At 39.6% G+C, this 27,944-nt stretch overlaps 3 protein-coding genes across 4 annotated transcripts; 1 reads left to right on the top strand and 2 right to left on the bottom strand.

Moving 5' to 3' along the window:
- Positions 1-512: 512 nt before the first annotated feature.
- Positions 513-10,524, bottom strand: PNN (pinin, desmosome associated protein). Its single transcript, XM_036384162.2, has 9 exons — positions 10,380-10,524; positions 10,010-10,081; positions 9,279-9,347; positions 8,080-8,152; positions 7,903-7,997; positions 5,918-5,999; positions 4,156-4,311; positions 3,935-4,073; positions 513-2,909 (listed from the first exon to the last, which is right to left on the bottom strand). Exons 1-9 carry the CDS (start codon positions 10,490-10,492, stop codon positions 1,624-1,626), a joined length of 2,085 nt encoding a protein of 694 aa, XP_036240055.1. The 5' UTR covers positions 10,493-10,524; the 3' UTR covers positions 513-1,623.
- Positions 10,525-11,062: 538 nt separating this feature from the next.
- TRAPPC6B (trafficking protein particle complex subunit 6B) lies at positions 11,063-16,360 on the top strand. The gene is made up of 6 exons (XM_036384075.2): positions 11,063-11,554; positions 11,635-11,702; positions 12,743-12,860; positions 14,297-14,380; positions 15,410-15,503; positions 16,183-16,360. Exons 1-6 carry the CDS (start codon positions 11,474-11,476, stop codon positions 16,212-16,214), a joined length of 477 nt encoding a protein of 158 aa, XP_036239968.1. The 5' UTR covers positions 11,063-11,473; the 3' UTR covers positions 16,215-16,360.
- Positions 16,361-17,222: 862 nt separating this feature from the next.
- On the bottom strand, positions 17,223-25,381 carry GEMIN2 (gem nuclear organelle associated protein 2). 2 transcript variants are annotated; one of them, XM_036384073.2, is made up of 10 exons: positions 25,226-25,381; positions 24,623-24,707; positions 23,348-23,437; positions 21,341-21,400; positions 21,072-21,182; positions 20,446-20,490; positions 19,689-19,757; positions 18,273-18,383; positions 18,007-18,065; positions 17,223-17,684 (listed from the first exon to the last, which is right to left on the bottom strand). In XM_036384073.2, the coding sequence occupies exons 1-10, from the start codon at positions 25,345-25,347 to the stop codon at positions 17,645-17,647; spliced, it is 792 nt and encodes a 263-aa protein (XP_036239966.1). In that variant the 5' UTR covers positions 25,348-25,381; the 3' UTR covers positions 17,223-17,644. The 2 variants fall into 2 exon arrangements, with proteins under 2 accessions (XP_036239966.1, XP_036239967.1); XM_036384074.2 differs by having other exon boundaries at positions 24,623-25,058; positions 25,226-25,259.
- Between the last annotated feature and the right edge of the window lie 2,563 nt (positions 25,382-27,944).

Raw genomic sequence — 27,944 nt, 5'->3', positions numbered from 1 at the left:
AATGGACCGAAGAATCTGAACTCCTTGAGAAAGGGGAAGCCTCTGTTTTCCCCCTGCCTATTTGTGCTGCACTCCATTCCTTACTAGACACATTTCTTGAAGTCATGACATTGAGCATTTCAGAACACATAAATCTGTCACTAGTGTTGAGTTCAGATGAAAACTGACACACTCCAAGCTAGAACCTGGCAACTACCTTCCAGAAAAACAGGGTGTACATGGCACTTCGTACACTAAATCCAGCTTATGTCTCCTTCCATACTGAAATCTTTCTAAGACTTCCTGGTTTGTGATTTGGTGGATCAGATAACACAATTCTCTTCCTGTCAAGACAACATAGGTTAGAGCACTACAGTTTCAAAGTCAGTTAACAGACAATTAAAAGCTTTAAGAATAACTCTGGATACAGAGCTTGTAAGGTACAGCCACCTGCAATTACAATTCATACTTTAAATGCAGAAAGCCTAAGGTAATACACCTGTTAATAGAAAAGATGATAGGCAACAAGAGAGTTAAGTAGTCTACAAAGCCACATTTATTTGCACATGTACAGAACAAAGCAACAGATGTTATTGTTTTCCATACAAAATTATATAAAAACAGTATTCACCTTCATAGATAACACTGTACCACCTTAGGTTTATTAAATACATTCAGAAAGCATTCTTGCACGCACACAACATTAGTATTGGGTAGTCCCATGTAACTCCAACACTGCAATGTAATTATTCCTAGTGGTATGAAGGGATCAAAGATTAGTCTGCAACTAAAACCAAAGGAATCCTGGTTGAGAAGCAAGCTGAAGTCTTTCTTCCACTGGCCACCAAAACAAGGATCATCATTGAAGAGATTATCTATATATAGAACATAGATGTAAATACTACCAAAGCACCTGCAGAAAGCAGGCAAGAGTGATTTTCCAGACTGACTTGAGCTACCTTGGCCAGTGTTAACATTCCCATTTAATTACTGCTTGCCTATGGATAAGAAATTTTTATAAAACTGGAAGATAGACAGAATTGACTAAGAGCCTGCAGTTACAGAAGAAAACAAAAACTATAGATTCAAATCGATTACTTTGCCTTCCTACCCAGCACTGGAGAGATTATTTGCTTTACTAGGTCTTAAAGTTCTCATTCTTGCAAGGAATAGAGGGGAAAGACAAAATTTTGTATTTCCTGCAATGCTGCCTTCCTACATATAATCTAAAAAGGGGAATTTAATTGTCAACAGGACATCTCAAACAATTTATTTAAAATGCACATTTATTTCTACAAAAAAAAGTATATGATACAGAAGAAATGATCACATCTACTTTAAAGGTATACCTATTAAAATATACAGAGAATCTTAATGAGTACAGGATATTTAAAAAAAAGATGCAAAGGAGTGTTAATCTTTTATTTTTACATTTTCAGGAACTTCACATAATTTTGGTAAGTAACCTTTTACAAAATTATGTAAAAAGTACAAGAATGCCTGGTAAACAGTCTGCATTTTTCCAAAAGATTTTTTACAGCATGCAATTCTTAAGGCAGCCTTCTCTTCCTCCTTACAAGGAATCCTTTCACTCAAATAATCTTCTGCTGCAAAGATTAGGCTAGGGAAGCTTGGTCTCTTCTGTTAACGCCTTTTGTCTTTCCTGTCTGATTTACGGTCTCTTTCACTCCGTGAAGTTCTCTTGCCTGACCGACTACTTTCTGATATAGATCTCTTTCTGTCAGACCTTGAACTTTTATCCTTTGAGCTTTTAGTATCTCTACTACCACCTTTTGAGGACTTGTGACTTCTATCTACTCCTGAAGCATCCCTTCGCTTCCTGTCTGTGCTCCTTCTGCGTTTTCTATCTCTGTTATGGCCCCTGCCTCGGCTCCGACTCCTGCTCTCACTACTGCTCGAGCTGCTGCTGCTACTGTCCCTGCTCGTACTCCCACTTGTAGTGCTGCTGCTGGTGGAACTGCTCCGACTGGAACTGCTGCCAGTGCTGGAACTACTTGCACTGGTAGTACTGCTGGAAGTGCTACTGCTACTGCTGCTGCTGCTACGGGTATGACCAGTTTTGTTCCCTGCCCTACCCCTGCTTCCACTCCTAGTCTTACTCTTACTTTCTGCACTCGGTGTCTGATTCTGCTCTGCCTGGGCTTCAGCCACCTTTACAGACACCACAGCATTTTCATCCTTGTCTGTCTGGGGCTCTGTATCCTGAGTGGACTGAGACAACTGAGGTGATTGTGCTAGTGGCACAGACTGTGGCTGAGATAGAGCCTCAGCCACAGATTCTGTCTGAGCTTCAGGTGTTTTCTCTTGTGTTTCTTCCAGTTCAGCATTATTTTCTGTTTTGATACCTTTCTCCTTCTTGGGAGAAGGAACATTACACACTTTTTCTGGCTGAGCATCACACTCTGTTTCTGGTTCTATTTCTCTGCCATTTTCATTTTCTACAGGTTCTACACTATCTGCCTCATTCATTTCAGCCACATCCTGATCATTATCCACAGGCTGAATGTTTTCACTTTCGTCTTTTACAACTGTGACCTCCTCATGCTGACCATCCTGTTGTTTGTCATTCTCCCTCACCTCAGTAGGCTCTTCTACTTTCATCTCTACGTCATGTTTCTGCTCATCCTCTTCCTGTTCTTTTTCTGCATCGCTATGCCCTGAACCTGAACCTATTTTTCCCTTTTCCTCCCCTACCTCCTCCATTTCTACATCATTGTGCTGATTACCTGTCTCCATCTCTTCCACCTGCTGAGCCACCTTACCCTCTTCCTGCTCCTTGTTCTGTTCTTCCTTCTTTTCTTCATTCTGCACCTCCTGATGTTCTTTTTCCTTCACAGATTGTCTTCTGGGTCTGGCCTCCATTTTGTTAATCTGCTCTGCAAATTCATTTCTCCTGCTTTCAAAGAGCGCTAGGGAATAAATGCATACATAATAGTTAAGATAATCTACAGACACTGAGGTCTACTTACCCTTTAACTAAGAGCTAGTAAGTTATCAAATTGTTCAACTCATAAATATTGCAACCTTGTCCTTTCTGAAGTAGCAAGCCATTAATGCATAATGAAAGAGACTGCTAGTTACCTTAAGAAAACAAAGCAAAGGGAAGAGTAAGCTCAGCTGAGAATTTGAAAAGTAAAGCCCTAAATCTAAGCTAACAAAAACTTTTTGACTTCATTAGAATCAAACCAACCAATAGTATATCAAAAGAATACCTTAATTTCTCAGTATTTACCTATTAAGGTTATACTTCCTAAGGCAAACAAAAGACAAAAAAAAAGCAAAAAGCTAGCTGGGTATTAAGAAAGCTTAATTACTGTAGGCGATCCAGACAGGTGAGCTATCTTCTCTTGCCTCCCAACCCCACAAGATAAAGAAAAGCGCCTAATAAAAAAAACCAAACCAACCCAGTACATTCTTAGTTTAATAAAAAAAGAACAGTAAGACTACCATCAATCGGAGCATTTTAAATTGTTCTCCAAAAGAAAAATATAGTCATCCTGTGAAACAGAAATGAACACACATTGAGGTAAAAAAAATTATCAGAAATTTCGAATGGTATGCTTAAGAAAGTACTTCTCAAATGCTTTGTAAACACCTGCAATTCCTTGTGTCTTCACAAAATCTGCCTTTTCAAAAATGAAGTTGCTGCACTTGGAAATATCTGGATACAAAAGCCAATATAAAGGACTGTTTAAAACACATACCTCTGAAATTCTGCATACGCATCTTTTGACTTCTTGAAAGAGAATCAAATCCCATTCAATATAAAAATAAGTCACTGAAAGAGTAATTTCCACTTATGATGAACACCCATGTAAGAATATAGTTTGTCCTAAGCATGAAATTCATGTATTTAAGCATAGACTTAAAATAAATTTGTATGGCAAACAAAGGGAGGCAAGAACAAGGACCTTTGTATCACAAAGAGCCTTACCATTCATCTTTTTCTGTGACTCGTCCATCAGCTTCTGCGTAGCAGGACACATTCTGCCAGGTATGTAGAATAAATGAGGTTTTGTCTTTGTTCTTATGTATTTGATTATTTTAGCATTATGTTCATTCCATTCTTCTTGCTGAGAAACGAAAGAAAATAATGCTGAGATACACAAGAATAGTTTAAACAAGAGAAAGATCAGGAACAAAACAAAAACTCACCAACTGAGCAAGCTCAACCTTTTGCTCCAATAACCGCAGCTCTGTCTGTTTAGCACGTCTTTCTTCAAACAGTTCTCGCCTCTCATTTTCAACTTGCTTTCTCTCTTCCTCTGCCTGCACTTCAAGTTTCTGCTCAATTTCTTGTCGTCTCTTTTGCTAAAATAAATGAAATAAAATATTTTTTTCTATATCAAGAGAAAGTGTTCTAGTTTGATCCACTTAAAAATCCTCAATTATTTACACCATTAAAGGCATTCCTAAAAACACATTAGGAAATACCTCCTAAACTGCAGCTAATGAAAGAAAGGAGTGTCACTGCTTGCTGGCACCTAATTTTTTGTTGGTTTAACTATTTAGTTATGGGGCCCTGTGAATTTCTGTGTGCTTTACTATCTTTCAGTTTCGACTTAAATTTTCAATATAAGCTTAAATAAGTTGGGTTTTTTCCCCCAATGGCAGAAAAATAAAAGGAATGTATTTGAGCTATCAGGGAAATCAGGTAAGTTTCCCACTTGGGAGAGAAAGAACTAAATTCCTCCAGAAACAAATGAAGGACTGCAGACTGGTGTTTGTGACCAACAAAAATTAGATTGTGAACACTTCCAGTATATTAACTGCTAATTATATATATTACTACTATCCAGGAATGCTGTTTGTATACCCTAGACTGCCATGTGCTCAGATCGTACAATAACTGTTCATTAAAAAATAGAATTTACTGCCTGGACAACAAAATAGCTGTGTTGTAAAACTCCTCAGGCCTTGACCTGGATTTATAGCAAGTGTATATGTATGAACAAAAAAGATCTCCATAGGTACTCTCAGAAAAATTTTGTAAGGAGCAGTAATTCTTCCAAGTCTCTTTGTGCAAACACATACTATTATAAATTAGACAGGGACTCCATGTTTCTAGACCATCCTGAAAAACAGCTTTTTGTTCTAATGCAAGCAGGCAAAAGTGAACTTTGGTCTTATGTGCCACATGACAAGGTAGGTAAGCCACCCAAATACTGCATCTGAAAGTAATCAATACCAGCACTGTGAGTCAGCTCTGCTGTCATTATACAGAAAACGTTTAAAGTTTAAATCTTTCTGCTTCAACTGGACTGCTGAAATGCGAACTTTAAAACATTGTTTTTAATTTAAAGGTTATTAGTGTTAACTAAATAACTCATTTAGTGCAACAGTAAACAAATACCATAGCCTTCACAAATTAAAAGGGAATAAAGTTACCACCATCCCATATACAATTTTTTTGAAGTAATCCCTAAGCTATGCAAAGGCTTTGCTTCAGTACAAACATACGTTAATTTATTACATCAAAAATTCTGGTTATTTGTACTGGAACAGAAAAGAGATTTCTAGACAGATAGCATAATAAAGCATAGATTTCTGTATACTTGGTTATAATTTAAACATCTGGAACACACAAGGGTAGGCACTGCTTCATCAATACTGCATCACTTTTATTTCCAGAAATAGCCTATGATTTCTTAAATAGTTACCTGATTAAATTCCATTTAACATTGCCTTTTTGCTTCCATGAAGGTCAGAAACAGGGTTACAAAGTCATGGTAAAAATGCCTTTCCTGCCTCCCTCCCTCATTCCCCTGAATTGAGACCAAAAAAAACCTACACACAATCTCACCAATTTGCTGCACCTGCAACCTACACTGTAGGGAACTTTCATTCTTACTTGAAATAACTTAACCAAACAATTTTGCTTTATTATTTACAATCTGATAGAATTTAAAGTAAGTACCCTCTCAGTAGCAATAGCAACTGTGGACTCCTGTTTAAATTTTTGAAGAGTGCCCATCAGCAAGCCAAATATACGTCGATTCCTGAAAAAAAACAAACCCACAACAAAAAGAAATTTGAGATTCAGTTCAACTACTAAGATTTTTATTTATATAAATAATCAGAGAAACTTTCCACCTCAAGGATACTTATTTTTAAAGGCCCAATAGTACCCAAGGCCATTAGCAACAGAAGACATACTGACTGTGCCAACAGTCCAGGATATAATTTACAGTGACAGATCATTTTGCTTATGAGTAAGACACAGCTCATATGTGCAACACAGAACAGCTAGCACTGGCAAAACTGGAAGCCTGCACATTTTTCATCTAGAAATAATAATATAAGATTAAAAAAAAAAAAATCTTAAAGCAGAAAGTACTGAAGAAAAAAAGTCAAGTAAACACAGTGTGAGCTATCAATAAGGGAGCAAACTGGGTTTTCTAAAAAGCATACACTCCCCCTCTCCACAATCTGCTTAGACTAAGGAGAAATGGAGCCATAGGGGAGTGAAAACTTATCTATCAGGGCTGCCCAACAATGAGACACTGCACTGTGGGATGAAAACAGAACTGCTCTCATCTGATTAGGTGTTGTTTTGAGAAAAATAAGTAAAATTCTTCAACAAATTCCCTTCTTCTGAGCAAGAACTAGTTTCTTGACTTCCACCTTCAATTTATTTTTATTCAATCCCAAATTAAGTCTTTACAACCTGACGGAGACCTTCTTATTTGCCTTGAACCTGATAAAGTGAGAAAGGAAATGCTACTGTCTTCCCTAATTACCACTCTATTACAGTGGCACAAACCTCACATGGAAAGGTAAAAGTATATTAAGTAATAGAAACGGGAACAGATAAAAATTGAAAGCCAGAGATCACTGAAAGTGCATTTGTATATGAATGACATCCCAGAAGACACTGAGCAAAATCAGGAGCTCAGGGGATGTTGTCCTCTTAAAGAACCTCCCTCCACCACAATTCATAGGGACTAATACTGGTTTTCTCATCTCCCTAGAGACTACTGAACTGAAAAGAAGTAAAACTACAATTCTGAGGAAACAAGCTTATAGTGCCTGAAGCTCTAGGAAGTTCACTAAGAATTTTGAAGTCTCCCTGTATGGGAAACAATTAGAACCTAGTAAAGGAAGACTCTAAGTGAGGTCATAATTAAAAGAAATAAGCAAAATGCCAGTTGATCTGTGGGGACTTATCAGAGAAGATTTCTATAGTTCCTTATTCTGGTTCTAATTCTTCTGTTTATTTGGTGTATAATTACTACTGCACCAGGTGACTTGCAATCTGAAATGGACGGAGTCCAGGAGGTCAAACATGGCTGCAAATTTGATTTTCCAATACCTCTTACCAATAGAGTTGCATTTCAGTTAGGATTTTAATAGCCCTGAGAAAATAAAATATAGGAAAAAGGAGATATACATAGGAGGAATCTAAAAAGCAGTAGGTGAAATGAAGGCAAGACTGCACACACAACAAGAAATCAAAGTAGTATGAGAAAAGAAACATGATGGACCCATTTCATTTAAAAAGAGAGGCAGAGGGAGTGAGGAACCATACCCAAAACCCTACTTCAAAATAAATGATGAGCCAAGATAGCTGTAATAATCCAAGACATGACGCAACCAATGAAACTACAGATATTTCTGTCTTACTCAAATGATGTTAAAACACTAGCACTAGCAAACCTGCTCCTGTAGGTAGCCTGAAAAGTAGAATCCATGTCAGTTATGTGAACAATGCACAGGTTGCTGCTTGTGAAGTATTTTCAGAGAATACTTTTTAAATTAAATTTTATACCATAATGGTAACTCTTCAACATAATCTTTGATACACAACAGCTTGTGTGCAATATCTTTAAAATCTAAAGCTACTTTCTATGACTTTCTGGAACTCAAACGTACCACGTTAGTGTAAAAGAGATTTCTGCATACCTTTGTTTTCCTTTCTCATCCATATTTTGATCTTGTATAAGGTCTCGACGTGTTCGCTCTTTGGAGGTAGCAACAACAGAAGATGGTAAGGCTGGCTACAAGACAGAAAACAAACTACTTTGTTCATCGTGCTGCAGGTAGGTTTCCTCTTGCACAGCTCCATTTACTATACATTACCTTTTTAATATCATCATCCTCTGCGTCGCTTTCTTGGCGTGATTCTCTTCTTGTCCGACGTTCTCCACCCAGCCTGAGGAAGAAAGCCAGTGGCCATTAGAGAATGTTTATTTAGGAGGGAATCTCTTCCAGCATGAGAAAAACACAAGTGTGTCTAGTCATAAGAACCAATACTTGGGTGAAAATCTCCCCACTGTTCCAACAACCAGTAAGTAACATTTTACAGAAAGAATCTATTGTTGATGAAAATCAGTGAGACAGAACAGTTTAAATTTTAATACAACTTGCAGAGTAATAAAAACAGAAGAATCCACAAATACCATATTTGACTTTAAAAAATACATTTGGAATTTATTCTTTTAAATGTTTGTGCATTTCCAGAAATCTCTAAAATGTCTACTGGTATAAAGGGCTCACTAGACAGATTTAAATGCATTGACATGGAAAGGTTGGTATAATTTCTTAAACAAGAAATGCTGTTCAAGTTACCTACCAAATACCTATGGGAGAGAGGCAGGCAGATTACCACTTGAGACATGTATGAACTAAGTCTTTAACAAAGAACAACTTAAAATAAATAATTTAAATCAAATAAATCCCAAAATAAATAATTAAAGTTGAAGTAATTTTCAGCCTTCCTTTTCAGATTTGTGGCACAGCACTTTCCTGTTTCCCAGCTTCGTTTTCTGCTAACTCAAAAATTCCAAAGCAAGCTTTGCTTTGGTTGAGAACTACCACTGCACATTAAGTGTGCACAGCACTTAAACTCACAATTATCACTCACATCTGATGGATTTGCAACCAAATGTGAAAGCTCAAAACCTGAGTCCATTGTCACATTGCCTGTATTCAATTTATTGAACAGGTCTCAGTCATAACGAAATTTGTGTTCACTGCAAACAAATGTCACAACTAAGAAGAATGTAATATAGCAGACTGTACGCCAAATAAAACCAAAAAATTACAAATACCTTTGTATTGCTATATCTTTATATTATTGCTACCAACTTTACGTTGCTCTAAGGTATGAAAAAGATTTCATGGAGTGATTTGCTGTCACCCAAATTATTCCCAACAAGTCTTCAGTAAGTAATCTCCAAAGAAGACTGTGAAAGTTCCCAGTTATTACCAGTTTTTTGTTTACTCTTACAAATTCTCATTCAGAAAAGCAAGTTGGCTGCACTAGTTTTTGCACTCACCTACTGGATGCACCTTCAAGATCCCTCTGTTTGGCTGGGGGTCCTCCTCCACTATCCGAGAATCCACGCCTAGAAAGAAAACACTTGTGGTCTTAGAACAAGCTAAGTTAATCCCTAGACCACTTCAAGTCTGCACAACTGAACTATAATTTTGCTTTATAGTCACAATGAAACATAAATTTTACTCAGCTCTATCACCATTTACTGTTAGCACTGCAATGAAATGTTCAAACATGTTGCATCTAATTTCACCTTGAATTTCTGCACTTGTTGAACTGAGTAGCTACAATGAAACAAGCATCCCATTGTGTTCAAATAATCTTATCTGCAGTAATTTTCAGGATGTGCTTTTATCTACATGTGTTTTAAAATCCCTCCTAAAACACCTACCAGTTTTTAAATCAGCAAGAGACTGATTTTGAACGATTTCAAAGACAAGGTCGCAGCCACCACACAATATCACCCTTCATTTTGACGTTTCCTCTTTATTTTTCAGCCTAACAGCTGAGAAGGTCGGGGAAAGCCCCATTTAGACATGCTGCAACTCAAAATGAAGAGCTGTTTTAAACTTAACCCCCAAGGCCTGGTAGGGTAGTTCTGGCGCTCATTCGAACAGTACCGCAGCGAGCAGCGGATGTAAACGAGGAACGCACGACACTCAGCGCGATGGCACGAACCACTGTCAGGGAAAGGATGGATGAAACTCCGCTGGCCGTTCTGCGCCTCCTTACCTTAGCAATAAGCTCCCACGCCCTCTACCTCCACCGGGGCCTGCGAGGGCTAGCAGCCTGTTTTGAGGGGGCCTGCAAGAGACAGTGAGCGCTGTTAGTGCTGCCTGCCCAACCCCGGGGCGCTGCTGCCCGCCCGGCCCAACGGGCCTGCGGCCGTTCCGTCCTGCGCTCCGCGGCCGCGGCCCACCCCCGCGGGGCAGAGCTGTCCCATCGCCGCACGAACGGGGCGGGCACGGCCCGCACAGAGACCCGGGGACCCGCGGCCATCTCCGCGCCGCCCGCCCTGCAGGCCCAACGAGCGCCCCCCCTCCGCCGCCCGGCCCTTCCTTGGCGGGACAGCGGCGTGCCGGGCGCTCCCCGCCTCGCTCACCTCACATCATTGGGGTCCCGGCCCGTGAGCTTGCGGATATTCTCGTCCACGTGCTTGAGGCTTTCCTTAGCCTTCTCCAGCTGCTCCTGCAGCGCACGCACCGCCACCGCCATCCCGCCTGCCGCGCGGCCTGGCCGGGCCCCGCGCGAGGCAGCGCTGGGAAACAGGGGGGACAGGCCCCGCCCACTCCGGCGGCCGCGGGCCCGGACGGCACAGCCAATCGCACCTCGGTGGCCCCCTCTGACCGCCAATCACCGGGCACGAGAGGAAGGGGCACGCCCACCAGGGTGGCTCGCCAAAAGCGACCACCAATCACAGAGCCTGGGGGCAGACTGGCATCCCGGCCGCCCAACTAGTGGAAGGCTCTGCCTGCTAGCTCGACGAATCAATGAAGGGGGCCGCCGGAGTGACACGACACAGAGCTAATAAGAACTCAAGCGTCATTTCTTTGTAGCCCAATCAGAAAACCACTTCGAGGCCGCTTGTTCCCACCCGCCCAGGACACATCCTGCTTTCCTCAATGGGGCCGAGGAGCCGGCAGGCTTGGGACTCGGGCGAGAGCCAATCAGCGCTGAGCTACCAGAGGCGCTTGTGCCCGGCGAGCCAATAGACGGGGCCGTTACTTGGCGCTGGCTGCGGTGGCGGCCTGACGGGGCCGCTGCTGCCCTCACATCCCGCCCGGAGCGGCGTGGCAGGGCAGCTCTGCGCTGCGCGTCAGGCGTGGCGCCGGGGGCGGCGGCGAGGCGTTAAACCACGCTCTTCCCCGGCTGCAGCCGACGTCGCTCTGCGGCTCCCCGCGGCGGGCAGGGGATGGCACGGGCGCTCTCTCGGAGGCAGTGACACACGCGCGCTCCGCCTGGCTCCAGCAGTTTGGTGGGCGGGGCAGCTCCGCCGGAGGGGCGCGTTTGATCCCCGGCTCCGGCCCTCGCTCAGGACCCTGCGCTGCCGGCGGCGCCCGAGTCTGCGCACTCTACATAGCCTTAACCTGACAGCCCCTTTCCCAGAGCTTCCCCGGCCCGGCCGGTACTGCTGGGCTTCGGCCGGGATCTCCCGCGGGTGTCCGGGCCCGCCCGGAAGGGGCGGCGGCCCCGGCGATGGCGGACGAGGCACTGTTCCTGCTGCTGCACAGCGAGATGGTGGCGGGGCTGTACCGCGCCGCCGAGCAGGGCGAAGGGGTGAGTGGGGCCGGGACCGCCCCGGGGCCGGCCGTCAGCGGCCGGGGCTGACGCTGTGGCCGGGCCCTTGTGTCTTGCAGGAGAACGGGCGCTGCACCACCAAGCTGGAGAGCATGGGCTTCCGCGTCGGGCAGGGGCTCATAGAGAGGTGAGTCCCCGCCGGGCCCTGGCAGCCGCTGCTCGTTCTCGGGGCTTTCACCTCGCCGGTAAAGCACACCTGCCCGGGCAAGGTGCGGTGGTTTGGCTGGACGGAGAGTGCGTTCCTCTTACCAGCAGTCGTTCTGGCATCTCCTCTTTTCGTATCTCATTCTTGTGAGGACCTGTGTTTGTGTATCGCGGGACAGTTTTGAAGTGTGTTGTTTTCCTAGTGCTTCCCGTCATGAAAACCGAGTCAGGGTACATGGTTACTTTTAATACTTGCAATTATCTTTAATTCTACTTTGTGTAGACTTTTGCATGTTTCCTGCTTCTGGTATGTTTTGTGACTTCATTCTTTTTCTGATTTACTTCTTGAGCATAATTTTATGATTGGTCCTGAGTCTATTTCATTTTTGTAAAGTGCCCTCAGCCCTTGTGACTCCACGACTGAGCAGCTCGGGCCCTTTGGGGACCGGCCGGTGCAACTCCAGCGCCCTCGTTCCGAGGTCTTGTGCAGACTCCTGGGTTTCTGAATCATGCTTTTGTTGAATAAAGTGGTCCTTTGGTGTCAGATAAAGACCCTCAGTGAGGATCCGAAATAAGCAAGAGAAAGAAGTCCCTTCTGAGAAACGGGAACAAGTTTTATATACTTGGTCCTATGTTAGAGCTCTTTTGCCTAATTGAAGGACACCTTTCAAGAAGTAGTATAGGTGTGAGCATTTTATTTGTCTTCTATTTAGATACTTTTTTGAAGATAAAACTAATGGAGCACTTTCCACCTTTCTGTATGTCAACTATGTTTGATAATCATGGAATTAAAACAATTTATTGTGCTAGCATATTGCAGATACTAAGATAACACTGTGTTGCTCTTAAAATACTTGATGAATGGACAGTGAGGCTACAATGATACTGTGCAATGGTTGGAAAACTAATTTCTATAATAACCTCAAAAATGATGTTGTATAGTACCATTAAAAATATTTCTATGTTTAATTGGTCAGGTTATGTGTACCATCATTATTGATATATTTCTCACTTTTCTCTTAGGTTTACAAAAGACACTGCCAGATTCAAGGATGAATTAGATATTATGAAGTTCATTTGCAAAGACTTTTGGACAACAGTATTCAAAAAACAAATAGATAACCTAAGGACTAATCACCAGGTACTAATGCTGTAGATTAAGATTTAACTTAGAAAGGTGGTGAGAGTTTTGAGTTGCTAGTGCATTTTTTGTTTTTCTTGGTCTAAAATTAATCACCAGATAAGAAACCCAAAATGTTCCATATTTCTTTTGTTTAAAAAGCTTGTTTTTCAAAATTTATATTATCATGTAGCTTTAGAGTACAATTTAATAATTGCCTATGATGTTTTTATTGCCACCCTCTTTGAAAAGACTAAATGGTTTGAATTTCATGAGCACTGTTGCAGTGTGACAGAAAGGACAGTAATGATTACAGTTGATTAACATTTAAACAAGAACTTTTTAATCTGTCTCTTAATAAATGTTAGTAAAAATAGTGAAAAAGTGATGTTATTCTCTAAACATCTATTTAAATAAAATAGCTGCAGTGAAGTGATTTTTTTTAGTTTGAAGAATGTTAAGAGTTTTCAGCAGTTGAGACAGTTGTAATCTTTTGAAAATACTTGTATAAGAAACAGTGGAGAAACTTCTCAGATTTGCATGGTGGTGACATTGTGCTGTATCCATGTGCTTTCCTGTATCAACAGCCACAGTTCTTAAAGCCAGATCAAAATAACTTAAGGAGCCATTTTACTAGAGTAAAAAATCTTTTTCCTAATTGAATCACTTGGTTTCCTTATGGCCATTTCCCTGTTGTGTCAAATTAGGAAGAAGAGAATTTGTACTAGGATTGTGCCAAGTAAAATATTTTTCAGTGACTCATCAAGTAATAAGAGATAATAATTACTTTAGAAATCTGGGGTTTAAATTCAAAAAAGCGGCAGTATTGAGCTTAAGGGTCTTAATTGTATATGCAGCCTTAATTTAAGTTCAAGTCTTATGAAATTCTGAAGTAGCACAGTCAGTAGCAAGGAAATTAACATGGCAGGTGTAGCTAAAGCCATACTGTGTTTATACTTAATTTATTAGGATGCATATTGTTGCACTAAATTGTATTGTAGAAAACACCAGACTTTTACTTTGACTGTCTGCTGGGTGTAGTTGCCTGTACTGCTATTAAGAAAATAATTCCCACTGAATTTAAGAATAGCGATGTGCAAAACCCAGTGAAGATGGATATTTGAATGTAAAAATTAATATGCATTTGATATGTTACCAAAGACTTTCTAGAAGAAGTGTACATAAACATTTTTTAGGGGTAACTGATCATATTATTATCTAGAGGTTTTTTTTGGTATACTCACAATTAAGAAAATTTTCTTTTGATATTCCTTAAGTAAAGTAAGTAAGTAAATAATACAATCTAAACTTAAATCACATATGTCTTAATCTACAATTTTATTTTTCAGCCTGAGATCATATATATTTTATCTACAAATCAAATCCATTCACAGAAAATATGGGTTTTATATTACTGCGCATTTAACTAAACCCCTCAATTTTTTCTTTTTAAACAGGGTATTTACGTCCTTCAAGACAATAAATTCCGTCTCTTGACACAAATGTCTGCAGGAAAGCAGTATTTAGAACATGCACCAAAGGTACCCTTTGATTCTATGTGGGGGAGGGTCTACCAATTTCATTTTAATTACCTTCATCTGTTAATAACTTTACATTTTGTAATTAAATAGATACAAACTCTTCTGAAGGGCACCTAAAGATATGCGTTCAGAACCTGTGTGCTTCTTAGAAAGGCATCCTGTTTTAGAACAGTGGATTTGATTTATGGTTCAGAAAATGGTCTCGGTTATTGTGAAACTTGCTGCTGTTACATTTGAGTTACTTCATGGTGCAAGTGCTTGTCTGCCACTACCTGCCACTGTCACACAGATTCTTTCTCTTCAGGAAGTATGTGTTTTCAGAAACTTTCTTTAAAATTCCCAAAACACACTTGGAAGATGCTATTTGTTACATAAAACAAGGTTCTGAGATGATGTGAATGTTCAGAAAGATCTTCTACCAATTAAAAATAGTTTAGAATGCAGATGCTGAGTTATGGTAATAGTTCAGGTAAAGTCAGTCCCTCTGCAAAACCTATCATAGAGCACTTTGGCTCAGTTGGATTAAAAAATGGGGCATTCAGATCTGTTTTATGGTTTCTTAATTCTTGATCTTAGTCCTCCCAGCTGGCTGTGTCCTTGGGATTTTTTTTTTGTGTTTGGTGAAATGTTTCTTTTATTTTGCAACACATATTTTAAATATCTGCAGGTGTTTGTATTCTAAGGTATGGCCTGCACAAGAATGCTGTCTTGGACTGTTTCTCCTTTGTTGACTTCAATACCAGTTGCTAATTTCAGCCAAGTCTTGGGAATAATTGTTTTAAGGATATTAAGTTCCTATAGGTTGAATGGAAAGAGAAGGTGACTCAAAATAAAAAATAATGAGAACAATCTGCGTAGTGAGCTCCACTCTGCCAAATATTGGAGCTTTCATCTATTAGAGACCTGACAGTCTCTCAAAACCTCCATGGTTTTCTGTTGTCCAAGTATTGTGTTCTTGAGTACTTGTTTTCAATCTTTATCAACAAGCTTCACTGTTGACACTCACTTGAAGTGCAACTTTTTATTCAGTATTTAGCATTCACCTGTGGACTAATCAGAGGAGGCCTATCAAATCTGGGAATAAAGAGTATTGTAACAGCTGAAGTTTCATCAATGCCTGCATGTAAGTAGTACTTGGAGTATTCAATTATTAGCTCACTTGGTAACTTTCCTGATTCTGTGTTGCTGTTATAAGCATTTTTCAAGGTGGGATTTGTTTGAAGCTGCTGGGCCATAGGAGTCCATGTGAACTTCAGGATATGGCTTGCTACTATATCCCTTAGTATTTAGAAAATACTGGTAGAGGATAAGCCTCCATGATGTTGAGTGAAAAGTAAAACTAAAAAGTTGTATTTACATTTAGAAGCATCAAATGTCTAAGGATGTGTGTCCAGAGGGTTATTTGCACAAGCTCTTTCTCTGTAGGACTCATTAAGGATGTTAGGATGTTAATAAGTAAAGACCATTGTAACTATATAAGCTGCTCAATTAAAAGTTTCCACAGATTTAGCACATATTTTAGGTTTAGCTGACAAAACTTCTTTGGTGTGGGACATGGTCAACTTACAAACAAAAAGAAAAGAGAGAAGCTGTTCAGCATGGAATTAAAATTTAAATGCTAAATTTAAATAATGGCTCAATTAGTTAATGCTAAATTTAAATAATGGCTCAACTGCTTACAATTAAACTGTAATTTAAGACTGAAATGTTCCTATTTCTTTGAAAAAAATTTACAAGAAAATAATTACTTGGAGAAATAATTCTAATGGTAATCACATGATCTGACTCTGCTTTTCCTGCAGGTAAATTTCAGGTGATGATACAGAAGATGTAGAGCACATTCAAATCTGGGTATCTACTTTAAAAAGCCTTTGTATGTGGATTCAATATCTTGGCTTAGTCTTGTATATAACATGTAAATTATAGCAGTGTGCAGCACAATTCCAAAATATATAATAAATGCTCATAGAAATAACACTATGCTTGTGTCTTGGTATGAAATTTATTCTATACTAAAGTAATAATTTATACATGGTAAAAACCATGTACTCTACATATTCAGCGAAACCTTTCAATTACCAAAAGAGCCTGGAAGACCAGAGACAGAGTTTGAGAATAGAGAAAAATCCTGACCAAGACTAAATTTGAGTAAGAAATGAATGTGTGTGGTGTTGCCTGACTTGAATGCCCAAGTGCTACCTTTCCCCATTCACTCTGGGAGGCAGCCCTGGAAGGAGGGCTGTAAAATGGGTGACACAAACCTCTCACTGTGGGGTTTGGACTTGTGCCACTGTGGCTCAAAAACTTGGCTAGTCACGAGACATGGGCATCCCTGCTTTGTTTTTAAGACAGCTTTTGTATTTCTTTGATGGAGCCTGCTAACATGTGAGCCAACAGCTCACACATCATTAAAGATACTAGGTGGAGACCTTTGTAGGGTTGTAGTTTGGGGCAGTAGAAGAAAACTTGTTTTTGCATAGTTCAGGAGTTTCTCCTGTCCCTTAAATTAGCAACTGTTCCTTGTGTCAGAATGTTTTATACCTAAGGTTGTCTATACTGGCTAAAGAAGGAAATGTATTCTGTCTTCTTGTGTATAAATTCAATATTAATGTAATTGTTTTTAATTGCTAGCTACGGTTTACTTCTGTAATGTACTACTCAAAAAATAGTAATGTTTATGTTTTACTGAAACAATTGTTTCAGTAACATGCTGGCTATTGTTCAACTGCTACACAGTGCTAGAGCTCAGGCACCAAAACTTGAAAAAACACATTCAGCCCTAACTCTAGATTTCTACAGTAAGGCTGCTGTTAAATAATATGGAGTAAGAAAACCCACAATGTTTAAGAACAGTCTTTAAAATCCTTTCGTTTTATTAAAAAAGTCCTCAATAAGTCTGTTAGAAAAAGAATAATAATTTGTAATGTAACCTCAGACTTCACCTAATAGCAGTGTCCATAGATTACTCAGATTGTAGAAATTTCTAACCAAGAATGTAGTTTACAAAAACAGGAGCTTGAGAGATGATGCTGGACACTTCAGTTACCACTTTACAATGATGGTGATGATGGTATTGGAGACACTGACAATCTCAGCTAAAACTCAGCTGAAGTTATTCACAGCTGTCCCAAATGCATTAGTGTGAGGGTGTCCTGAAGGGATTGTGTAATACTCGAGGTCTGAACAGTGCAGTGTCTTGCTGTTAACTCTGATAATGCTCTCTGTACTGTGGCAATGCAAAATACTGGATGTTCTCAAAACAGCCTAGGAAGGCTCGTCAGCCAGGTCACGTTGATCAAAGTACCTAGGAATGAAGTGGAATATGGTAAGAAACCTCCAATGCAACACAGACCTTACTTCAAGTTGTCCGACCCATTGCTTTCTAGCTCTTCTTTTAGTGTTTCTATCATAATTATGACTTCATGGTTCAGGGGGCTCATCTGAAGACAGGAATAAGCTTACTTTGTTCTTAGGTGTATCTTAAATCCTTTCAGCTAAGTATATTTGCTGCTTTGGCCCAGGGTACTTTTATTTACTTTCACTTTTAAATGGGTTTAGGTTAGTACAAATAATCATGCATTTATGCTGGACATAGATTACTGGTTGAGGTGTATAAGTTGCATTACCTACTAACTAAGCAGATTATCAAGTTCAGAGCTGATATTTGTTCTTCATTCTTGCTTTCCTGGAAAAGAGAAATATTACAGCAATTCTTTTGTTAGCTGTGTCAAATAGAGAAGCTGTTACAAGCCATGCTATGTGTATTTGTAGTCTTCCCTACATTCTCAAGCAAACTTTAGACATGAAAAATTAATTATTAAGACTTCTGAAAAGTGATCCTCCTTACCTGCTAAATTCACCAAGTCCTCTGTGCAGTTATATTAAATCTTACCTCCAGTGCCCTGACTTCTGAACATCGTCTCGCCAGCTGTCGAATAAGGGAGTGAGCTTCAGGTAGCAAAGGTTTTTCAAGGCATGCCAACAGTGCATAAAGCCATCTACCCTGTGAGGATTCAAATAACAGAGTTTGAATTCTAAGCGTTTCCTTGAAGATTCAAGCAATTCATGTTATATAGAGCAGGACTGAAGTGTATGTCTCAAAACTGCATTGAAGTGCTATATGCAATAATTAAATTTTCAAAACCACATTAGACACTACATGGTAGAGAGTTCCGTCTCTAGATAAGATTCTTGTGAGCCCTACTCCTGGGTTTCCTAGCATTTTTTCTAATGCTGGCTAAGATATAAATTATTACAGCTGATGCTATTATAGTCTGAAAGAAGGATTATTTTAATAATATCTTAACTATTACTTGGCTATTAATGTTTAACTTCACAATCTGTGAAAAAAACATTCCTGAAGACAGAATGCATGAACTCAGATCTTTATGGAATTAGTGGTTAGATCTGCTTTAAGATTTGCACCACTGTGAAAAGATGTCCTTTGAGTTTTACATCTCTGAATTCTACTGCATTCTTACAAACCTAATTTCTGGTACCAGTCTAACTTCATAATTTAATCACAGTGTTTAGTGGCCTTCATTCTGGGACCTAACCTAAAAGTCATTGTGCACATTCTCTGCCACGTACATACTGGTTAAAAAGAAAACAGTCTTCTACAGGAAAGAACAGAACATGAAAGGTCTTTAGTTGACTGAAAAAAACCAGTGAAATTACGCTAAGCATCATGTAATTTTTCATTACTCTTTGTGGTACTGAAGGAATGAGAAGCATCCACCAAGGTCTTCTGTAGATATGGTGCCCTTACACTGCTGGTCAATCTAGTTGTGGCCAAATGTAGCCTGTCAATCAGGAGTTCTTAGGTTTGATTTGTCACCACATGAATGCAGCTCAGCCTTCTGGTCTGTGCTTAATGTGGAAAAATTAAATGTGTCTTTGTCAGCACACTGTAATGTGCCTCCAAACTAAACTGGAGGTATTGGTAAATAATGTGCAGCACCCTGACAGAACCAAAGCAGCTGGGATCTCTCTCCTCTCCTAAAGCTTGATGTTCACTGAGCCTCGTGGCTGAAGTTACGGGGTGAGTGATACAAAGGGAGGGATACAGAGGGAGCTTGGGTAGTACTTTTTATGTCTGTATCTGTTAAGTTTTGTAATTTTAGCCTTCCTAGAACAAATGTGAATACTCATTTTAGTATCTAATCAAGAAAGTTTTGAAAGTAACAATATGATACAACCATCTAGAGAACTCTTTAGAAAATTAAAATAATTTAATAGAAAACTGCAAACAATTTATTCTTTGTTTAATGCATTCATGTGCAAGTAGTTAGAATAAATTAAAAATTACCAGTTCTGGAGTAAATTTTTTCTCTCCAAACCAGCTTATCAGGTATTCTAAGACACTGGTTACTGTTGCCTTCAAAAGAGGAACAGAAAGAGACAATATAGTATCTGCAATGTTTTGTTTTGCTGCTCTTCTACCTGAAGGATTTATTATATAAAAAGTATTTCTACTCCACAGTATTTATTCCAGTTTGAAGTTATGTGTAAGGGTAAAGTAAGTGTTAAAGTACCACATTTGGAAAGAACTTTGTATGAAATGAATTAATTGTGTTAATGAAAAGTTATGGGTAAGTAGCTACAGATTAGGAAAGAAGCATCACACTGACCAGTTGGTTGGTTGCGTATAATGGTGGCAAGTGGGAAATGTAGTAAAGGAAAGATAAGTGTGATTCTTCTAGCCTTGCAATGTACATAAAAGTTCACAATCAAATGGAAGAACTGCACTTAAAACACTGAGAAATTTAAAAACATTGTAAAGCAACTATTGGGGTATTCAGCAAAAATTCAAACATTAAATGTGCTATAGAGAAACTACACAACAAAATACTTTCAGAACTAGTCATGAAAAATCTTTGCTTGTAAAGTTATTTGTAACTGATTGTGAGATAACAAATACATTCCTTCTGAGTGTACAGTTAATAGAATTTGTAACAAACAAATGCCTACTTTAGGCAAAGAAAAATAGGTAAGCCTTCTGCTACAGAACATGAGACATAATGATTTAGGCAATGTCACTATATGATTCTAAGAGGTAGGCTTACCTGATTCATCCTGCTTACAATACTTAGCAAAGGGGGAAAGCCCACCTGAAAAAAAAGCAAGTTGGAAAATGCAAACATTATCACAAACATCTTTGTTCTAATTTAGAACATACTAAGATTTTAATTTGATGTTCAGACAATGGTAGTGATTTGAAAGTCTGTTCTGAGCTTTGAAATTTATTAAAAAAGTATCTTCAAGAAAGTTGAAGGTCCAGTGAAGTATCAGAGCACCTTGCGTCTACTGTTACTTGTTAAAGTTTTGGTTTGACAAAATGACATAGTAAAGAACATATTTGTAGGATATCACATATGAGGAGGGTAACTGCATATCACTATGCAACAAAACACTAAAGCAGACTATGAAGAAAGCTTCCATTCTGTTCAGTGAGAACAAAGTAATGACTTTAGCTGATAAGAGATGAAGGAAGTTTCAAATTTTGACTGAAAACATCGACTCAATTCCTGCTTCACTTGGTTTCTGCATAAGAAGAATGTACACTGGCACTTTATGGGCTCACCAGAGCTTACTTTCTACTTGGCACAAAGTGGTAATAAACAGTAGGATTGTTTCTGGCAGTTAGTCTAGAAAATAGCTGCTGAAAACTAACTAGAAGTCCTATACTTACCTTCAAGTAATCAATTCCTAAATTTTCATTATCAGATAGTGCATCTATTTCTGAGTATACTCTTTCCCCGAGGCAGAACTTCTTCCAGCCTTCCTCATCCTCTGATTTTGGCTGAAGTAAATAAAAATAAATGAAAACTTTGTAATACTGTGTCTTGAAGACACTGGAGAAAATACTTAAATTGTTGCATGCAACTATAAAGCAAGATTAATTGTGGATTCAATAACCGGGAAAACAAACCACAGAGCAGTGTTATGAATTCTACTCACCATAGTAACATTGCTGTCCAAATGTTGTGACCGCCAGTGATTCCTGTGCTTGTTCAGGCTCTGAGTAATTAAAACAAAGTCAAATCCCAGTTTAACTCTGCAGATATTTTATCCTAGCCACAAATGTATGAAAAGTATATTTTATGACTTTCTATAAATCAGTAGAATATGTATATGTAGCCAGCACAACTGGCTAAATAATTCCCACGCCTCTTAGCAGAAATGTAATTAAGAATCTCATGCTGGGATTTTGGAAGTAACGTTAAAGCTGAAGGCATTTTGAAGTCTATTACAGAAGGTTAAGCTGACATAGTAAGCTTAAACAGTCTTGTAGACTTTTCTTGTTAGAACAATCTTAAGAAAAAACCCACTTTGATTTAATCCAAAAGCACACATAAAGCCAATATCCTGTTTCCTAACAGTGGTCTGTATCTGTATCAGAGGTCTACAGAATTGTATGAAAGAAGGCAAGTGTGCTTTCTTAGCACATTTCTTCTACCTGGCTAGACAAACTGGCCTGCTTAACAGTTACTTGTAGAGAGCTGTAAATGTTCTGTAGCAGAAGGAATTTGTCTCCCACTCTGGTTGTTCCTGTAGCTGTACAAAAGACCACTAAAAATGCTCAAAGTAACAGCAGCTGATGCAGTGGTTGAACAAGTGAATTCTGATGCTCTTTTTAAAATACTTTTTAGGGTAGTCTCATATTTTACAGTGTTAATTCTGGCACAGATAAGACAATTGATTTGAGCATAAAAGAAATACCTATTCAGTGAATAAGCCTTTAGATGTCAGTCTCCTTAGTTCTGTTAAAACCTTAGACTAAGCCTAATATACAGAATGCAGTGTGATCCCTTACAGAAAGAGGGGTAGCTCAGTTACTGTTTACAATGTAGATGCAGTAGTACAGATCTCCTCCTTCACTAAATTTTCCTTCCTGCAAAAGACATGGTACATGAGCTCCTGCAGAGTTCAGTGCTAGTGATGAGCTCATGGCTGGTCACACCTCAGTACCTGAGGTACTCCTACAATGCAGCATCAATGCACTGTAAACATGCTGTCTGCAGCACTGGAGTCACAAATGACCTCTACCTACATTTTATTATATTTTCCATTTCACTCTGTTTGAACTGTGCATAGAGAATAGAAGAATCATAGATTTGGGTTGGAAGGGACCTTCACAGGCCATCTAGTCCAACCCCTCTTCCATTGGCAGGGACATCTTAACTAGATCAGGCTCAGAACCCCATCCAATCTGACCTTTAGTGTTTTGAGAGATGGGGCATCCATCCCTATCTGTGGGATGGATGAAACCTGTGCCAGTGTTTCACCACCCTCATTGTAAAAAAATTCTTCCTTATATCTAATCCAAATCAACCCTCCTTCAGTTTAAAACTTTAGTAAAGCTTAGCTGAACTTAGAACCTTTACCCTTTGAGACTGCTTAATTTTCTATTCTTCTTCTGTTACTTCGAGCAGGGTGCAAATGTATCAGGAAAGATTAAAGTCTGTGCTAACTCTACAACCTTACAAATACGTTTTACCAAATCAGTATGTCTCCTCATAATGGGTTGCCACGTCCGTCAACAGGTCCCTAAATTGACTGTATGAAGGGACTTTATGAATCTCCTGATGGGTTAGAATCCACTTGGTTCTTAGTTCATGTTGAGTTCTGCAGAACATTTCCTGCTAGTACTGTGTTTTAATATAACTGCATAACATTATAGGGGTTTTTGTCCTTCCTCAACTACACCATAGCATTTAACCTAAATACAGACATATTTTTGTTGAAGGAGGATTTCTTAAATGTGACTCTCAAGAGTTTTATCAGAGGTTTAAAAGCCACACAGTATATGCTCAATTAGCTTTCAAGAACTTAAAACTCTTGCCTATAAACATCTATCCTGCTACAAAATCACAACACTTCTATACTAGATATAAAGTTATCCCCTGTAAAGCACAGAAATGTTCTATCCAGACAGTGCAAGACTCCTCACAGACTATCTTGTACCTGACGAACAGCTGAGAAATTGGCCACTTGCTGCTGCTGCCACTTGAGCGTTGGAGAGTATCCTTCAGGAGCAGGCTGACATCCAGAAATCTGAGAAAACACTGGCAATAATTATAATGTAAAGAGAGCTTTATAAGAAGAATCCTTAAGAACAAGAGAATCAGTAAATGTTTACTGTCAGGTAAATAATATCCTTGAAATCTTCATCTAAGAAAGGTAATTTCATAACCATATCCAAGGCCGAGTTAAGATTTTGGTTCAGAGAAATTTTTTTTGTTTGACTCTTCTTGTATGTACATGAGGAAAACTAAGTGTTCAAAATACATTGTCAAAGAATTACTTAATGTCTTCCTTTCAGCAATTGTTCTGCTTTAATCTCCCTGCTCATAAAAAACATGACACTGTTTCCTTATCTGCGACAGATAGTATCAATCTTAGGCATTCTGCCTGTCAAGATAGTAAGTTGAGGAAGACAGAAGATCATAAAACCATCTAGAAAATTGTTTGATAGTTAGGTAGATATAACCTCTTTAAAGATTATCATGAAAGGGTTATTAAACAAAATCTTTCTACAAGTGTTTAAGAATGTCACTACACACAGATGAGACAGATGAAGAGAATGGCTACAAAAGTTACAAGGTCAGATCAGTATTAGAAACTTTCTCTGAGAAATCTAATAGTGAAATTTCAGATTACATCATTGTCATTGGAGAAAGGCAAACTATTTGAAAATAGATTAAAACCCAAGCTGGCAGGCAATGCAACAACGGAAAAATCTGCTTCAACAGATTTGTTGGAAAAGTAAGGAGAAGTTCCAATAAAATATTCTTCCCAAAAGGAAAGAAGTGGTGCTAGAATTTCATCTAACTTAGTAAAGCTTAGCTGTACTTACTACGGTTATGCTAGATATAGACTTAAACCCAAAGACAGGTATGGATATATTTTTCTTCTAAAATGTATGCAGGTTTTATGATTAAATAATTGTAAAATTTAATGCAACATTTGACTTCCTCAGACAGTAAAATAGTCTGTTGCATATTGACTAGTATGGGGATTATCAATTTAATCCGTTAGTAAGACTGCTGTTACCCAGCAGTTGAGCAGGGGTTTCTTCAAACACAGACATTTAATTCTGAAGATGCTTTTAGAATCTAGCAGTGCTATTTAGTTATGCCAATGACCCCCTCCCCCCCCCCAAATTAATACAACATCATTATAGTAGCATCTTCCCCCTTTTTTTTTCCTCTCAAAACACGTAAAAGCTCTCAAGCTTACTGAAATGTTCACGGTCGGCTTCTTTTTCAATTTTCTGGGATCTATTTGCGCCACGACCACGTCAGGACATCGAGCTGCTTCAATCCTACAAAACAGTAGGCTGCATTTTTTCTTTCCTGTAACAGGTTTATACATACCGGATGTCTTTGAAATACTCATAAAAGCATGGAAGGACCAATCAAGATCATTGAGTCGAACTCCAGGACAGCCCAGAAATCACAGCCTGTGCTCCAGGGCGCTGTCCAAATGTTTCTCGAACTCTGTCACGCCTGGTTCTGTGATTACTGCGCTGGGGAGCCTGTTCCAATGCTCAACCACCTCTGGGTGAAGAACCTTTTCCTCATATGCAGCCCAAACCTCCCCTGACACGGCTCCATGTCGTTTCCTCGATTCGTGTCGCCGGTCATGAGAGGGAAGAGATCGGTACCCGCCCCTCCTGCAGGTGTGTAAAACACCGATTATGCCGGCGAAGGGCAGCTCCCCACGGCCGCCCTGGCGCGCCCGGACACGGAGCCCGGCCCGGGCAGCACCGGCTGCCGCGCCGCTCCTGCGGAGAGGTGACGGGCCCGGCCCCGACCCCGGCCCGTCCGCGCCACCACTCACTGGACACGCTTCAGATACTCCTGGGGCGTCCTGGGAGGCACGGTGGGGTCGAAGTCCTCGGCCAGGTCACAGTCGCCCACGGGCAGCAGCCGCGGCATCAGCTCCTCCATGCCCGGCTCCATGGCCGCGCCGCCCCGGCGGCAGAGCCCGCCCGGTGCCGCTGCTCTCGCGAGAGCGGCGGGGCGGGCCCGGCCGGGGCGGCGGTGCTGCCGCGGGGCCTTCGGGGCGGGACGGCCCCGCTCGGGAGCCTCGGCCGTGCGCGCTGATGGGTCACGGTCTGCTCCGGGCGTCTTGGGCGCCCTGGAAACCACCGGAGGGGAATAAAGGAAATACAGCCAAAGAGCAGTGGGAGAAAGGGGTTTGCCAATTCACTGCCCACCAAACTAGGCCTATTTTTGTGGTGAATAGGTGTAAACCTTTAATAACGTCCTTCATTAGGCTCTGTGCCATTATTCTAATACACTGTAGTTTTTGCCAAAGGTTCTTTAAAGCTCACCCATTAGTACGCTCTTATTTTACCTGTGAACATCCAGTATTCATAATTGTCCCTTCCTTGAAATGCTTTGAGATCTGTGGTTAAAGTCAGTTACATAGAAGTTAACGATTATAAATTTACACAGAGTTCCCTTTCTGGAAGGGTCAATGCCTGAGTTGCTGCTGTGTGAGTTTTTCTGAAGATTATAATGCGGGAGCATCCTCATGTCAGAAAGCAAGGTAGCATTTGCAGAAAGGGGCATTGTTTCCCGGGTAAAATAAAAAGCAGAAGGATGATGCTGTAATTGTTTACATTGTGTATTATGAAATTCCTGTTACACAAAATGTCCATCAGTATATTACCTCTCCAATTAGTTCTGCATGCAAAGTCTATTTAGATCTAATATTTCAGAGTAGTTTTAGATACTTCTGACATAAGTTTAAAAAAAAATCAAATTTTTTTTAAAATCCCCTGCAAGTCTGTATTTCAGTAGTTCTAAATAAACATCTACCTTAACTCCTCCTCTCCAATGGCTTTTGTTTGTTTTAAGGTGTTTCCAAAAGCACCTACGTGTACCAGGGAGTTTTTTTTCTCAAACCCGGATCTAACATCCTAGTTGAGTATGCAGCAATTGCAGTCACCACTAAAATAAAACTTCCTACTTAAGCCCACAGTGCTAACTCTGGGAAGGCTGATGATCAAGACAAAAACTTTGGTGAGTCCAGCTATATAAAGTTCTTTTCTAATACTTTAGTAATATTCAGAACTTATTTTTCCTATGTGTTGTAAAGTCCAGAACTATGAACTAAAAGAGAATCCACAGATATAAATCCACTTTAAATATACTTTCTATCTTTAGATTACTTTTTCTGGAACTTCCAATTGATACTTGTTAAGCAAAGCAACATATTTTTAATTATTGCAGATAGTCTTCCACAGGTAATAAAATTGTTCCTAACACGTCTTACCAACAATGCTGATGCAATGGCTAGCAAATATGACTCAGTGGAGAAAGAGGAAAGTGAAACTGGAAATCCATATATTTTTCCTCAACTGCTTAGGCATAAAGGAAGAGTACTTTTCCAAAAAAAGAGTGACCTGCATCAATGGATATGCCCCATTGGCTAAAAAACCAAAACAAAACAAAGTAACATATAAATTCTGCATTATGAAAAATTAAAATGCTTTCAAGTCTACATTCTAGATATGAATATGGGGAGCTACCAAAATGTTTTCTTATAATGAGTAAATGAGTTTACATCTATTTTCTACTTCTTTTCTTTCTCCTTGATTTTCTCTGTCATTCACACTATCATAACAGCTGCATGACTTTTCTTCAAGTTTAGAGCATTGAATTATTATGTAATGAAATTTGTGCTGATGATTAATTAAAAATAATGAATATATTTTATTTGTAGTAAACTTTCAGAGTAGTATACTTTGCTGTTTTCCCTTCTTGCCCTTTGAGTGTCTTTAAATGTCAGCTGCCTCTTTTTCCCTTATTTATAGAGTTCATCCTGCAGTTTAGACTTCATGTCTTGCCTATTTTGTAGGTAATTTTCTGAAAATGTTTCACAAGGTACTTGAATGCTTTTGAAATTACAACACTGAACCACTTTCTGTGCATCTGTTTGAAGTTTGAAGTGTTGTGGTGTTTGGGGGTTGGTCTATTTTTTTCTTCTTTTCTTTTGAGTTCAGAGTGAGGATGGTACATGTCATTGGCAAGCTCTTGCTTAATTCTCCCACAAATGGCAGTGAGATTTGTGGATGAGAAAATTTAAAATCCCTCCGGTAAATTCTGCTGTTGCTTAACTGTTCATGTTTTTAATCTGAAGAGGACTGGTAAACCAGACTGGAGATGGTAATGGCAAAGAAATTCTATCATAATCACATTTGATGTAGAAGAAAAGAGGATAAGGTTGTTTTAGTAATTTGTATTTGCTTGGAGGTCACAGAATGTTTTCCGAATTGCAATGAGGGAGGGAGGATATGATAGTCAGTCAGCAGTCCTTCCCCATGTCTGGATTAATTGCACTAAGACATCTCAGGAAAGACGGAGGTTACTGTTCTGGCCTTTCATGACAAGCTTGTTAAAAACAACTCCTGAAACTGACGAGTCCCTATAACTTGAATTTGGGGATAAAAAATTGACCACACTAACAAGATAAAGGATTGTTTCTGGCTAAAACCCTCAGGAATATAATTTCAATGTATTTTTTTTCCCCAGGCACTCAGAAGAAACAT

The sequence above is a fragment of the Molothrus ater genome, chromosome 6 (genome assembly GCF_012460135.2).
Source record: "Molothrus ater isolate BHLD 08-10-18 breed brown headed cowbird chromosome 6, BPBGC_Mater_1.1, whole genome shotgun sequence".
In the NCBI taxonomy this organism is placed as follows: Eukaryota; Metazoa; Chordata; class Aves; order Passeriformes; family Icteridae; genus Molothrus; species Molothrus ater.
Note: the sequence above shows the minus strand (reverse complement) of the source record. Positions and strands in the feature narration are given on the sequence as shown.

Excerpts from the sequence above, each read along its gene's own strand:
- GEMIN2 (XM_036384073.2), bottom strand. The coding sequence starts at position 25,347 with ATGGAGCCGGGCATGGAGGAGCTGATGCCGCGGCTGCTGCCCGTGGGC. Across the intron at positions 21,401-23,347 it reads ATTTCTCAGCTGTTCGTCAG|AGCCTGAACAAGCACAGGAA; the intron begins GTACAAGATAGT and ends TTAATTACTCAG. Across the intron at positions 18,066-18,272 it reads CAGAAGTCAGGGCACTGGAG|GAAAGCAAGAATGAAGAACA; the intron begins GTAAGATTTAAT and ends TCTCTTTTCCAG.
- PNN (XM_036384162.2), bottom strand. The coding sequence starts at position 10,492 with ATGGCGGTGGCGGTGCGTGCGCTGCAGGAGCAGCTGGAGAAGGCTAAG. Across the intron at positions 10,082-10,379 it reads CGGGACCCCAATGATGTGAG|GCCCCCTCAAAACAGGCTGC; the intron begins GTGAGCGAGGCG and ends TGTCTCTTGCAG. Across the intron at positions 4,074-4,155 it reads AGGTTGAGCTTGCTCAGTTG|CAAGAAGAATGGAATGAACA; the intron begins GTGAGTTTTTGT and ends TTCGTTTCTCAG.
- TRAPPC6B (XM_036384075.2), top strand. The coding sequence starts at position 11,474 with ATGGCGGACGAGGCACTGTTCCTGCTGCTGCACAGCGAGATGGTGGCG. Across the intron at positions 11,555-11,634 it reads CCGCCGAGCAGGGCGAAGGG|GAGAACGGGCGCTGCACCAC; the intron begins GTGAGTGGGGCC and ends TGTGTCTTGCAG. Across the intron at positions 14,381-15,409 it reads ATTTAGAACATGCACCAAAG|TATTTAGCATTCACCTGTGG; the intron begins GTACCCTTTGAT and ends CTTTTTATTCAG.